Genomic DNA, 14,460 nt, shown 5'->3' with positions numbered 1-14,460 from the left:
TCATCACAGAGATCGTGCTGATACCACTTCTATTTTCATTGGAGCAGCAGGTTTATGAGCTGAAGCTGATAATTCCTCCTTCGGTAACATGATTGACTGAACACTTCCAGGGTCACACCTCAACAGAGAATTGTGCTGTTGTGCAACTGCACAGTTATTTCATGTTGTTTATGCAAAGAATGGAGAAGTGAGTGATGAAAGGTGAAGCTCCTCTGAAAGCTCAGGTGAGACTACACCTGTGGTCAGAGAGGTGCAGCCTGATTGTCACTTTCAACTAAAGCCATTCTGTTGATTTTAACTTCCAAATACATAACATGAGCAAAGGTACGATGACACCTGAATATTAAAACTATATTTGATTGTTAAACATCTAATTCCTCTAACATGGGCATGAATTTGCAGCTATAACAGCCTCTGTACTCCAGGGAAGGCCTTGCAGGACATTTCTGAAATATGCTGCTGGACTTAAACTCCTTTTCAGCCATATTTCAATGTAAATTAACCATGAGAAACAGCCCAAAGCAGACAAAAGTATGTGGAAAGTTCTTTTTGGCCATATATTCTAATACAGCTGCATTTCTATACTTTATATTTAATCAAAGCTCTTTTAGTAACTTGATAAAACACTTGTTTTACCCACTGTTCACTCACATTCCGAACAGTGCGTCTCTTCCAGCTTTCAAGGGTTTTATCCACAAGTCGCTGCAGGCACGATGTCCTCTGTGGAAATGTCAACCATGTCCCTGGTGTTTTATTTGTACAAATATTAGGTATGGAAGCAAATAATGGGGATAAACATTAGAATTTTTATAGGCAGTCACCAGGAATCAGAATCTGGTTTCACTGCCAAGCAGGTTAACACATACAAGGGATTTGCTGTGGTGTATTTGTGCAAGTATAAATATAAAATAGGAAACACATTAAATATAAATATTAAAAAAAATACTATAAGCACCAGAGGAGGGATTGTGCAATATGTTCAGTTAGTCCGTCATTTGCCACGGGAAGTTAAATTGTCAACACATGATGGAGAGATACAGAAAACACACATTTTGTCAATTTGAAGTTGTGTCACTTTTAAAAACTATAAAGCTCAAGTGAGCAAGAAAATCCTTCAGACTAAAAGATGCATGTCCCCCCCGCTCCACAAGAGGGAGCAAGACTTTAAAAACAAAGACAAACATTAAAAAAAACAACACGTGGGACGAACCGGACGACAAAATGTGCTTCCTCCAGCAAAACCCCGCCTCCACGTTCCCATGCATTGGCGCGATTCCCCTCCGCTCTCGGCTGCTTCTCCTCCCCGGCTCCTGGTGGTGGTGGTGGCGGCGGACTGACTCGATTGCGGAGCTGCGGGTGAAAACATGAGTGCGGCGGGTAGTGCTCGGTCCGGTCCGGCGGCCGGTCCCGTCCAGCAGGGGCTGAAGGAGGCGCTGATCGAGACGCTGACCGCCATCCTGTCCCCGGTGCAGGAGGTGCGCGCCGCCGCGGAGGAGCAGGTCAAAGTGCTGGAAGTGACAGAGGGTGAGTGGTCGGCTCTTAGCGGGGTGAACGGGTGAGATCCCCCGGTGTCCTCCCGCATTCATGACACGGGCCTCCGGTGCTAGCTCTTAACTCTATCGGCTAGTCTGAAGCGCAGCTAGCCGTCATGCCTGCATCGTTAGCCGGGGGGAAGCGTCTCCTCTCCCGGGGGCTGACGCTAGGCCGGAGAAGTTGGTGGTGACAAAGTTAAAACGGAAAACTAACGGAAACGAGCTGATCTCTCTCTGGCCCCGGGTCCGGTGTCATCGCTCGACCGGACGAGCTCGGACAGCTAACGGCTAACAAGTCCCATCAGTCACCGGGGTAACTCTGAAGCACATGCGGGGCTGAGTGGAGCCTCCACCGGCCTCAGCTCCACCGCTGCCCCCCGGGTCATCCCTCAGTAAACACGTCCATTTAACAGAAGGGTCATGTGTTTTTGGGAATGTACGTTAAAACTTCTGAAACTATGGCAACAACGACATCAGCGCTTCAGGAGCCAGCGCAGTGCCACCACAACCCACGTGTTATTACGTCATTTAGAAGTTAACTTTTTCTTAGGACTTTATCCCGCCGTCGCTATGGGAACCACGGAATGCCCCCGTGACAGAATTTCCCGCGAAGATGCGTCCCGCGGATCCCGTCCAACCGGCCCCAGCTTCCTCCATCATCAGTGGAGCTGGGATGGATGTTAGTCGGTTAGTTTTTAGATCAAGCAGTTGATGGGTAGAGAATGGATTGGCAACAGTTTTAATAATCGATAGTTAACCATCTATAAACTATATCTAGTTTCAGCTTGGTTGCTTTTCCTTGTTATGTTGCGTAGTTGAAGTAAATAATCTGTAATTGTAGCCCTGAGCATCATCAGGATACACATAGGAGAAGGAAACACAAAGTCTTTGAGATCAAGATTTGTATTTGTTGCTGGATGATGTTTAATCTCTATAGCGAGGGACAAGATTCTGGGCCCGGACGCCTTCTGGTTTCCAGTCATGTTTGAGCAGGCTTTGGTTGGCAGCAGGTAAACAGTCCAGTGTGGAGAGCAAAAAGAAATGCACCGTCTGTCAGCTTTTTAAAATCTGCATTCGTATAGTGATATTTGTTCATGGAGATCAGCCCAAATGTCGCCCGGACCTGAAACACATTTAAAAAGTATCACTGTTTTATGTTTTGTGTGGAGCATCGTGTGCCTCGTGTGATGTAAGAAAGTTGTCAGACTGTAAACACTGTATGGAGGATGGAGTCTCGGCCCAGATATCTGCTGTCTACACCTGAAGCCCTGAAATATTTGCCATTGCCCCCAGAGGCTTATTCATCAGGTCGAAGGGCTCTGAGATTTGCATCATGTTGGACTTTTAAATCCATTCACATAGATCATACAGTACAGAATCATTCTCACATTATAAACTCACACCATAAAGACTTCTTTCTTTTTCCTCTAGTCCTCCAAGTTGTGTTGATTGAATTATAATAAATGTTGGAGCCCACGTCCGTCATTTGAAAACATGTGAAACCTACTAGAATAGATGCACCGCTTGTCTCAGGTTTACAGTTATTTAAACAGTGAAAGTGTCATGACGGCCTTTTCATCGGCCTGACGTCTGATGATAGATTAAACCAGTTAAGCGCTCTGTAACAGAATCCGTCTTTCAATCTGCATTAATGATATTTAATATTAATGAAAGCTCTTAAAATACTTGATTCACCTGGATAGTGAAATTGCGAATTTACCGCTTGTAAACAACCGGCGTATTGGAGGAAACACTTTTATTGTGATAGAGGACTTAAACAGGACTGACGGATACAGTAACTTGCGGCCGTAGCTTATAGTCCACCAGACTTCCCATTGTCTGTGCGGCGATCCTCGTGCCCGCGGTGAAAGGCTAATTGTGCACGGTGTCTGTCGGCCGTGCCGCTGCGAGGTTGACCCTTTCCGCTGGCCCCTCTCTAAGGCAGACGTTTGATGCAGGATTGTCAGCACTAACATTGTCTTCTGGCGCCTGATGTCACTCTTAGTAAAACCCAGCGAGAGGGACAGAGCTGAGGTTGATGCTGATCCTGAACTCTGGGTTTATCTCTCACTCTCTGCATGCCTGCCAGGCCAGGTTCAAACAGGATGTTGTTAGCATGTCGGGCTGGGCAATAAAACCATATCAATATTTACCGCAATATAATTTTCATTTATAGATGTGTAACAAAAGCCCAGCTCAGATTTGTTTGGTTTTTTATCAAGTTTCATCCTTTGCTTGTAAAGGAGAGTTTAAAACCACAATCTTCACTCAGGAGGCACAATCAGATTTTACACTTGAAAGAAATAACATGACATTTATTGAGATATCCATTTTGACTGATATAACATTTTTACATAATCTAATATTTGCCCATACTGTCCAGCAGTGATGAATTGGGTAACTGAATTCTTCCAGTTATTTTGGCACAGGCCGACAATAACAGCAGAATTTGTATTCTTACGTCTTTGTTTTCTGACCCACATCTTAAAGAGAATTCTGGTCATTTGTTGGGACCTGTGTTTGTGTTGCTTTTAACTTGGCATCACACAGTGACTTGTTGTTATCGTGTTGGCAGTTTCCATGAAATAAACCCTGACGCCGCAAATTAATTCCTGGAAAGAATTGTCTAAAAATCCTCTTTATAGACGCTTTAGTTCAGTGTTATGAAAAGACTATAAAGAACACCAGGAAAGGTTTCTTTTAAACAATATAATATAACATACAAACAGATGTTCCATGAAATGATAATTTCTTTTTCTCATCCTTGCTGATGTCGTAGAGTTTGGCGTCCACTTGGCTGAACTCACAGTTGATCCTCAGGGAGCACTCGCCATCCGTCAGGTGAGCAGAAAATAACTTTGTGAACATAAACTGTTACATTGGCAAATGTTACATTATGTGTTTATTACATATCTATACGTGAGTGTTCCAACCTGTATCAGTTTTGTGTTGCATTATCAAATATGGCTTTCTCATTGTGCGTGTTTGCAGTTAGCATCAGTCATCCTGAAGCAGTATGTGGAGACTCACTGGTGTTCCCAGTCAGAGAAGTTCAGGCCTCCTGAAACCACAGATCAGGTAAACAACTCTACAACTTCTATAATTCAAATATCCTCTCGTTACAACATTTTAATTTGAGCTCTGAGGACTGTTTGGAGCCCAACTCTTGTTTTTCCTCCTCCAGGCTAAAGCTGCCATCAGGGAGCTGCTGCCGGGCGGCCTGCGAGAGTCGATCAGCAAAGTCCGCTCCAGTGTCGCCTACGCCGTGTCGGCCATCGCCCACTGGGACTGGCCTGAGGCCTGGCCGCAGCTCTTCACTCTGCTGATGGAGATGCTGGTCAGCGGAGAAGTCAGTGCAGTGCACGGGGCCATGAGGGTTCTCACAGGTGTGTGATAAGATGCATGTAAACACACACAGGTACTCTTGGCCTGGAGTTTTTTCAGAATACGTTGTTTTCAGAACGTTCTGGTGAAACTAGAGCCTTCGTGACAATATCAGTTTAGAGACTGTGTTAATATTAAACATTATAAATTTTTCCAGCTTTATCGTCAATGCCAAATTCAGATTTCATCGTTAGAAGAAACATCTAAATTTCATACATTTTAAGGTCAAACTTCTACTCTTAGAAACATTTCCCTTCCCATATTCCTCCTCCTTAAAAATTTTTAACTTTTTGTCTGATGTTTCCAGAGTTTACTCGGGAGGTGACAGATACACAGATGCCGCTGGTGGCTCCGGTCATCCTTCCTGAAATGTACAAGATCTTCACCATGGCCGAGGTGCTGCTCCAGCTTTTAACCTTTTCTGGTCACTGTGTATCAGTATAGTTTAGAACGATTACCATATGATGAGGCATGATTTTTCTAAAATGCTCTGATCAGAGAGTAGAATAAAGTATCTGGCAGTTTAGGTCCCAAACAAGTTGTGTGAGTGTCTGATACAGAGATAAACTGACATCATGTCTTTCATCTCATAGTCCACTATAAACAAAAAGATGACACAAATACAACCAAATATATAAAACTTGAATTAAGGAAATATTTTTGTATATTAAGTGTAAACATAAATGCACATCTTTGCTGCATTGTTTATTCTATAAAACAACTTTTAATTGACAATTATTAAGGCTGATACCCATATGTCTACGAATGACAGGTGACAATCACATCAGTTGACGAATCAGTCCAGACTGAACTATATTCAGAATACAGCTGTATTTCCTGTCATAATTCATTCTACCTTTTTTGTAGTTGTAGTTAAGTTTGGATAATTTTTTTATGTTTTCTAATGCGACAGGTTTACAGTATTCGTACCCGTTCCAGAGCAGTGGAGATATTTACCACCTGTGCCAACCTCATCTGTGCTATTGAAGAGCTGGAGAAGGTGAGTTAATGATACTGTTTTTAGATGCATTATGAATAATAACTATATCATTATTTTAGCCGGAATTAATTATAAAGCAAAATGTTTACTTTTGGACTGATTCATCTTGTTTGGTCAGAGCTGATCATTTGCTTTCCAAAGATTTTTGAGTAACTTGTCGTTACTGTGTTATAACTGTAACGTTCCCTCCTGTGTGTGTTCAGGGTGCAGCCAAAGCGTTGATCTTCCCTGTGGTGCAGCAGTTCACAGTAGCGTTTGTGCAGGCTCTGCAGATGCCGGATGGACCCTCGTCTGACAGTGGTCTAAAGATGGAAGTGCTCAAGGTGAGAGACTGAAGTTAGTGGGAACCTCAGAATATCGTCAGTAGAAACTTAGAAACGTAAATTCAGCTGTAAACAAGGTAGTAGTTCTAAATCTAATGTATTTATACGTAGTGTAATTCCAGTGTGATGTAGTTGTCTGTTACAGTGTACAGCTGGTGGTAGTAGAAATATTCTTTCAAGGAATAAGGCACTGGGAAGCTAAATGTATTTTGTGTTAAAAGTAAAACGTGTTGTAATAAGACTTTAAATAATTTTCTCATTCTTTGTCTCTCAGGCTGTGACAGCGTTGGTTAAGAACTTCCCCAAACCCATGGTGTCCTCCATGCAGCAGATATTACCCATCGTGTGGAACACACTGACTGAAAGTGCAGCTTTATATCCTTCACAAAGCCAACTGTGAATTAGTTCCTTACTGGGATAATGATTGCTCTTCATGTGTGATAAAACCACTGTTGCTTCTGTTTTTGAGTCAAGAACACAGTTTATATCAGGGTTTGATTTGTTTTCAGCACTTTCCAAAACTTCTGTTGGACACTTCTGTTGTTGTGCTTACAGAGCAGCTCTTCAAACCACCGTCCCACCACACTGCAGCAGTTCACCTGCTTACTCAGTAAAATCCAAAGGGAAACAAGTAATGAGTTATTTCAGACCGAGACAGTTGTCAATGAAAATGCACTTGGACCCATCTGAGCTCCCGTGGACGTGTTGGTTTGTGGATGACGTGTGGTCACGTGCATTGTTGGTGCATTGTGATTATGAGGCAGCGGAAAGTTCACAACCTTATAGGCTTAATAATGAGATTTTCTCCTTTGTTCCTGTACTTGGATTGTTTTTGGAATATTCCTTAACCAGATGTTCACTTATGTAAGAACAGAAGTCAACTACACAGAGGAAGTGGACGACCCAGTGGACTCAGATGGTGAGTTGCACTCTCACTTACTCTCAAGTAAGTTATTGAGGAAACACTTTTCTCATCCATCCTCTGGTGTTTAATGTTTTTTTGTGTTGTTGTTATTTTGCAGGTGAAGTTCTGGGTTTTGAAAATCTTGTGTTCAGCATCTTCGAGTTCGTCCACACGCTGCTGGAAAACAACAAGTTCAAGAGCACGGTGAAGAAAGCGCTGCCTGAGCTCATCTACTACGTCATCCTGTACATGCAGATCACTGAGGACCAGGTGAGGGGTTATTAAAACAAATGTATATTTATGTCTAACAATTGGCATCAGGCCTGATGGTTTGCACGGTTGTTTCTTTAGATCAAAGTGTGGACAGCGAACCCGCAGCAGTTTGTGGAGGATGAGGACGATGACACTTTCTCCTACTCGGTCAGGATCTCTGCTCAGGACCTGCTGCTGGTGAGATGATGTAAAACTGGGGTCAGAAATGTGGGGTCCTGTGATATGGTGGTAACCTTTGACCTCTGCTTGCAGGCTGTGGCTGCAGAGTTTCAGAATGAGAGCGCAGCAGCGTTGGCAGCGGCAGCGACCAGACACCTGCAGGAGGCGGAGCAAGCTCGAAACAGTGGCAACGAGCACTGGTGAGAGAGAGACTCTGCACTAACACTTCTCTCTCACTTTCTGATTACATCCTAACGTCTGGTCTCGAAGCTTTGTCAAATTTGTTCCACATTCCTGCTGTAATTAATGACAGTAAAAGTGGAAAAATCCTCGAGCTGCCAAGTACGACACGTAGACGTGTACTGACCCGGGTAGAATAACAAACTCTGCAGATTGTGCGTCACATCAGCCGACATTAATTCAAGTTCACTCTGAAAAAACTTGACAGCAGCTTTAAATTAAACTCGGCGCCTGACGGTTAGTTTGTTCTCTGCACACTGATCGTCTGTACTTGCAAAAAAAGTGAACTTAGTGTTTCTTAATGCCAAGTTCACACTGCACAACTTTCAAAGCCGTCAGATCACCCTGCAGTTCAATTTGCATGACTTTAATCAGGAGTCTTGTAAAGAGTTCATACCATTCGACTGATGACACTTGTTCCTTCGATGATACTTTGACTGGTAACGAATGTGACCACACACATAGCTGTTGTAGACTTGTCCAGATATTTGGCCTGTTAGAAATCAGAGGAGGCGACGTGTCAGCAAGCTTCTTGAATTGTGTTTGAAGTTCACACAAGCACTTGGCGACTGCTGATCAAACCAATTTGACTCTGATCTGGGGCTTTTGTCAGTGAGAACATTTTTATTTCTAGCTGATGCGTCAACTTTAGTGGATCGTTCTCCCAACTCTTATTTGTATTCTACTGTAATATTAAAACACTGTGCTTGTAAGTCCGTAATGTCATGTTGTGTTTTTTTGAAACTAGGTGGAAGATCCATGAGGCCTGTATGTTGGCTCTCGGCTCCGTCAAAACCATCATCACAGAGAACGTGAAGAACGGTCGTATCCAGTTTGACATGCACGGGTTCCTGGCCAGCGTTATCCTCGCTGATCTCAACCTGGCAGGTGAGTCTTAGAAACACCGTAAGAAACACCGTAAGAAACACCTCACAATGTATTTGAGTACATATATGATGTTCTTCCATAGTATTATATTTCCTATATTCTGTAGTTTTTTCCCTTGCAAGTTCCTTAGCTCCTTATAAGAAACTCCTAAAAAATTACATAATTTTTATTTATATGTTATTTATTCTCTCGTGTGTGCCTTCTCTTATCTTGGTCTTCACTGCTGTCTATTGTTTTTGTCTCTTGTTCAGCGGCGTCTCCGTTCCTGCTCGGTCGGGCTCTGTGGGCCGCCAGTCGCTTCACAGCAGCCATGTCTCCTGAGCTCATCCAGCAGTTCCTCCAGGCCACCGTCAGCGGGCTTCACGACAGCCAGCCGCCCTCCGTCCGCATCTCTGCGGTCAGGGCCATCTGGGGGTGAGCAGGCTTTGTTTTTTAACATAACTGCGCTGTGTTGTTGTTGTTGTTGTTGTTTTTTTTTTTTTATACATCAAAAAACTACAATCATAACATTTCTGCCATTAACCAACAAATAGGCTGTTTGCTCAGCCTTGCTCTTTACAGTAGATGAAAAGTTAAATTTACCGGATGTTCCTGAATGCACTAACCGTGTCATTTCAATCCTGCAGGTACTGTGATCAGTTGAAGTTGTCGGACAGCACCCACGTCCTTCAGCCCTTCCTCCCCAGCATCCTCGAGGGACTGGTCCAACTGGCTGCCCAGTTCAGCTCAGAGGTGCTGACCCTCGTCATGGAGACGCTGTGCATCGTCTGCACCGTCGACCCGGCCTTTACCACCAGCGCCGAGAACAAGATCTGCCCCCTCACCATTGCTATTTTCCTTAAATATAACAATGGTATTGACATACAGTAGCTCCTCTAACCACATCCTCTGATTGTCCCTGTGCACTCACACTGTGCTCTTTAACTTGATCTTTTAATGGATGATTAGAGGATAGACATTTCCCAGTTATTAGCAAAAATCCCACATTTCTTCCCAGAGAGGACACAAGCATGTTAAGTAAACACCTAGATTTGAGTTGTTATCTTATCTTTTCTCTCCCTCTCTTCTCCTCAGACCCTGTGGTGGCGTCTCTGGCTCAGGACATCTTTAAGGAGCTGGCACAGATCGAAGGCTGCCAGGGCCCCATGCAGATGCGTCTCATTCCCACGCTGGTCAGCATCATGCAGGCTCCGCCCGACAAGATCCCATCTGGACTCTGCGCTGTAAGTGGTTCGAAGAGACGCAAAGGTTTCTGAAAGACTGCGTTTCTTTGGTCCAGAAAAATAATTCTCAACGGCAGGAGTAACCCTAACCCTTATATCTCATGTAATGACCCCTGTGCCAATAATAGTCAAACCTTCCTCCTTGATCAACATTGTGGTGCAAAGAAAAATTCCTGGCATTAGACTTTATTGATGGGACAGAGTTAAGTGTGAAAGGGGAGGAGAGAGTGGGCATGAACGGATGTATTGTCTGACTCAAACCTGTGGCAGCTGCAGGAGGAAACCTCAGTCTGAGACAGTGAGTTAGGAACCTAGCTCAATAATCATCATCATTATTTTTCTCTAAAAAATGTATTAATATAGCCTATTTATTTTTCTCCAAAGCAGAATTTGCAGCAGTTGGCAGACAGTTTGTAGCCTGGGCATGTCGGCCATCTTGCATACACTGTCAGTTAATATGAAATTTCACAGTGTGTAGTTTAATAGACTTGGATGTGTGTGCGTGCGTGTACGTGTGTGTTTGCGTGTTGCTGAAAAGAAACATGTTGGTTTGTAAGCAGTTACCTCAGTCATCAAACACATAGCAAGAGATAAATGTAATTGTTGTGTGTAAAATCTTAACTTTAGCACTCACAAGTGATATTCAACCAGGCATCACATGAGCACGGTGCTGTGTTGTTATGTTATCATTTATGCTTCTTTTACATTTGCTCATACACAACAATATGTTCTATTATTAGTAATCAATCAGCGTTCAGCAACACAAAAACAGGAACCGACTCATTTCCACTTTCTTCCTCGTCCTCTCTCCCTCTCCTTCTTTAATGAGTCTGCACGTTAACACTCTTAAAGCCTCAGTTTGTCAAGATACGTACACGTCTGAAACTTTTACAGGACCAGGCTCAATCTGTTCTGTGTTGTAATGTCAGTTGTTTTCCTGAGAGACAGATATAGAATCTGACCACTTGTCCCCCTCTCTGTGTCAGACGTCCATAGACATCCTGACCACAGTCGTACGCAACACCAAACCCCCCCCGTCAGAGATGCTGGTGTGCCAGGCCTTCCCTGTGGTGGCACAGTGCACCTTACGTACCGATGACAACACAATAATGCAGGTGAACATCGGAACATCTACGATCTGTTGAAACCTTTTAATACCGCTCTCCTCACACATCACTGCCCTCCCCTCTCCAGAACGGCGGTGAGTGCCTGCGGGCGTACGTCTCTGTCGGCTTGGAGCAGATCGCCCAGTGGAGGGACGAGCAGGGGAACAGTGGCCTCTGGTACGTCATGCAGGTGGTCAACCAACTGCTGGACCCCCGGACCTCTGAGTTCACTGCTGCCTTCGTGGGCAGGCTGGTCTCCACTCTGATCTCTCGGGCAGGAACCGAGCTTGGGGAACAGCTGGACCAGATCCTCCGAGCGATTCTGAGCAAGATGCAGCAAGCCGAGACTCTGAGCGTCATGCAGGTAGGAGGGGGAGACGCACCCTGATACACGTCGGGTGGTTATGTAGAAACGATTGGGAAATTACTTGAGTGGTTATTTTTCTCCTTGAGAGGAGCACAACTGCACATATACCCGTCAATGAAATACTAAAATAATCTAACATTATTAATCCATATGATTACAATTATTAGCAGCTGGACCTCTTATATTGTTCTATTAAAGTTCCAGAAAAGGAGATGAAATGGAAACATTCTTCAATTTATGTTTATCTCTGTACAACTTTGTGTTGATGCGCTTGTTCAGGAGTTGATCTAAATAAATTCAAATTTTCTAACACAAAAATAAATTGATAAATGGTTAAAACAAAAAAGAACAATTGTTTACAACCTTGGTTTTTATTAATTGTTACTAATGTTTTTCGGTTACAGTTCCAACAGGTACAGTTATCTCCAGCACCTCACTCTTTCTGCTCCTCTGCCCCTGTTCTCTTATCCTCTCTCCCTGTTTGCAGTCCCTGATCATGGTGTTTGCTCACCTGGTTCACTCTCAGCTGGAGCCTCTGCTGGAGTTCCTGTGCAGTCTGCCTGGGCCGACGGGGAAACCCGCTCTGGAGTTTGTGATGACGGAGTGGATGAGCAGACAGCACCTGTTCTATGGACAGTACGAGGGTAAAGTCAGGTCAGAAAACATCTTCATGTCATGGAGTTATTTTTAGGAAAACCCCTGCAATAACATGGATGTAACCTATAGTTAGTCCTTAACTTTTACTTTTAAATAAAAATGTAGATGGTGACATCAACATTTTCATATATCGTAGCCTTCTATTACTTTTCCTGCCAATAGATCAAGTGCAACTAGAACTGTGGCTCTGAAAGTAAATAATACTAGTTGGCCCTGCTTTGTAGAATGAAAATTATTTGTATTCTCTACCTTTGTCTCATTTCCTAAACCCCTGCTGTCAATGTAATATTTTTATTTCTTCCTTGCAGCACGGTGGCGCTGTGCAAACTGCTGCAGCACGGCCTCAACACTGACGACAAACGTCTCCAGGACATCGTGGTGAAGGGAGAGGAGATCTACAGTCATGAGGACGGCATCCGAACACGATCCAAATCTGCCAAAAGTAAAGCACCAAAACAAATCTGTTACTTTACTCAAATACATTGATCTATAATGGAGAAAATGAAGCTTCTGAGTGGTGCGATAGTTGGATGTGTTGATATGTGATAGTGATATTGACCACGTGCACTGTGTGTTTCTCCTCCTCAGCCCCAGAGCGGTGGACCAACATTCCTTTGCTAGTGAAGATTTTTAAATTGATCATCAATGAGCTGTCGACAGTAGTGGAGGCGAACGCCAGCCGGACGAACGCAGGAGACTGGACCCAAGGTGAGGACAGATACTACAAGTGCTTCTCTTAAATTCATTTTGTATCTATCACCAAGGGACTCCAGGTTCTCACAGTCGGCAGCATTAACCGCTTTGGACTGAATAAAGTTTCTCAGGGTGTCAAAGTCTAACGGTCACGCTTGGTCTACACAATAGTTGGAGTTGGCTCTGAAACCTAAAGAATGTGTCAGCTGACATTTCACTCACCAGCCGTTGTTGTTTGTTTCAGACTCCAGCGGTATGTGGGAGGAGGAGGAAGAGGCCGAGGATGACGAGGAGGAAGATGACGGACTAGCAGGGCAGCTGCTTTCTGATCTCATTGCCTCCAACAAATATGGTACGAGTGTCTCCACCGTGCATCAGCAATGTCTACATTTCAACCATCAAGTTTTTATATGTCTCTTTATAGTTTTACTCCAGGTTAGTAATTGAAGATTTCCCAACATCCTTTTTGTTTTTTATTACAGATGATGATTATTATGAGGATGATGATGAGGATGATCCAGATGCATTGAAAGACCCCATCTATCAGATTGATTTACAGGTACTGTCTCTAAACTTGTCATTTCACGATTCTTTTCTCAAACATGACCATCAGTGAAGGGAAAGAACATGAGGGGAAAGGGGGAAATGTGGCTGATGAAGCATTTGTCTCAGTGCTCGTGTGATATCTAGTGAAAATGAAGATTGTGTATATGATCTATTAAAGATGGAAGCATGCATGTTGCCCTTCCAGCTGCGGATGAACAGCTGTTATTTGATCATCAAGTATCAAACTCCTGACCAGTGTGCGTCTCCTCTGTCCGCAGGCTTACCTGACAGACTTCCTGACGCAGTTCGCCCAGCAGCCGTGTTACAGCATGTTCTCAGGCCACCTCAACAACGCCGAGCGACAAACCCTGCAGTCGATAGGCCTCTAGCCCCTCCCCCCCGCCCCGTCTGCCACTCCAAGACACAATCCTCCATCAGCCCCGACACTCTTCTATTGCCCCATCGCTTACGCTCTCATGAATTTACAAAAAAAAAGGTTTGGGATGTCGGTCCTGGCAGAGGGAGAGGATGGGGTGGGAAGAGACGCATGCACTTACCCAGAAGTCCTCAGTTTCTCCACACACGTGATGGGAGGAAGGACTTTGCAGATGAAGAGGTGAGAGACTGCACAGAAGGTCGGAGGACTCCCCTTTCTGGAGTCATTTCAGATGGGACCAGAGGAAAGAATAAAGAGTCCCGAGGCTTCAGTCGGACAATGAAATATGAACAGACTATTTTGAAATGTTCAGTTTGTAACTAAGCCCGTTATTTTGGTGTTTCTGTATAAATAAAGTTTAATGCAACATGGAAAACAAGAGACTTTACCATTGATCGAAGGAAAGTTTAAAAAACAATTACATCCTGCTCTCTGGAGAGGGAGGGAAACGTTGGAGGCCTTATTCCAGAAAACATTGACTGTTTCTGACTCAAGGAAAAGCTCTCTGGTTATGATGTAGGGTATTTGGGAATTCACACTGTTGCCATGGTGATTCACAGCCTTGTCATTCCCTTGTACCCATTGAAATTTGGGATGGAAACATTTCTAAATAAAAGTCCAGGTTGGACAACACTTCCACATTGAGTTTGATTTATTTCTTGCCTCCCTGGTGTTAGAGTAAAACTATTTGATCATGTTTTATTATGCCTCTGCACCGGCGACACCTAG

General features: G+C 43.9%; 1 protein-coding gene across 1 annotated transcript; it reads left to right on the top strand.

The window, feature by feature from the left end:
• Positions 1–1,111: 1,111 nt before the first annotated feature.
• On the top strand, positions 1,112–14,370 carry ipo9 (importin 9). Its single transcript, XM_035152144.2, has 24 exons — positions 1,112–1,524; positions 4,312–4,373; positions 4,524–4,610; positions 4,717–4,918; positions 5,224–5,312; positions 5,830–5,916; positions 6,120–6,239; positions 6,514–6,614; positions 7,100–7,158; positions 7,262–7,413; positions 7,495–7,593; positions 7,669–7,775; positions 8,564–8,703; positions 8,955–9,117; positions 9,330–9,556; positions 9,778–9,926; positions 10,913–11,041; positions 11,121–11,396; positions 11,887–12,053; positions 12,365–12,498; positions 12,645–12,764; positions 12,994–13,101; positions 13,232–13,308; positions 13,574–14,370. The coding sequence occupies exons 1-24, from the start codon at positions 1,365–1,367 to the stop codon at positions 13,682–13,684; spliced, it is 3,126 nt and encodes a 1,041-aa protein (XP_035008035.1). The 5' UTR covers positions 1,112–1,364; the 3' UTR covers positions 13,685–14,370.
• The last annotated feature ends 90 nt before the right edge of the window (positions 14,371–14,460 follow it).

This window comes from Hippoglossus stenolepis, chromosome 3, assembly GCF_022539355.2.
Source record: "Hippoglossus stenolepis isolate QCI-W04-F060 chromosome 3, HSTE1.2, whole genome shotgun sequence".
In the NCBI taxonomy this organism is placed as follows: domain Eukaryota; kingdom Metazoa; phylum Chordata; class Actinopteri; order Pleuronectiformes; family Pleuronectidae; genus Hippoglossus; species Hippoglossus stenolepis.
Note: the sequence above shows the minus strand (reverse complement) of the source record. Positions and strands in the feature narration are given on the sequence as shown.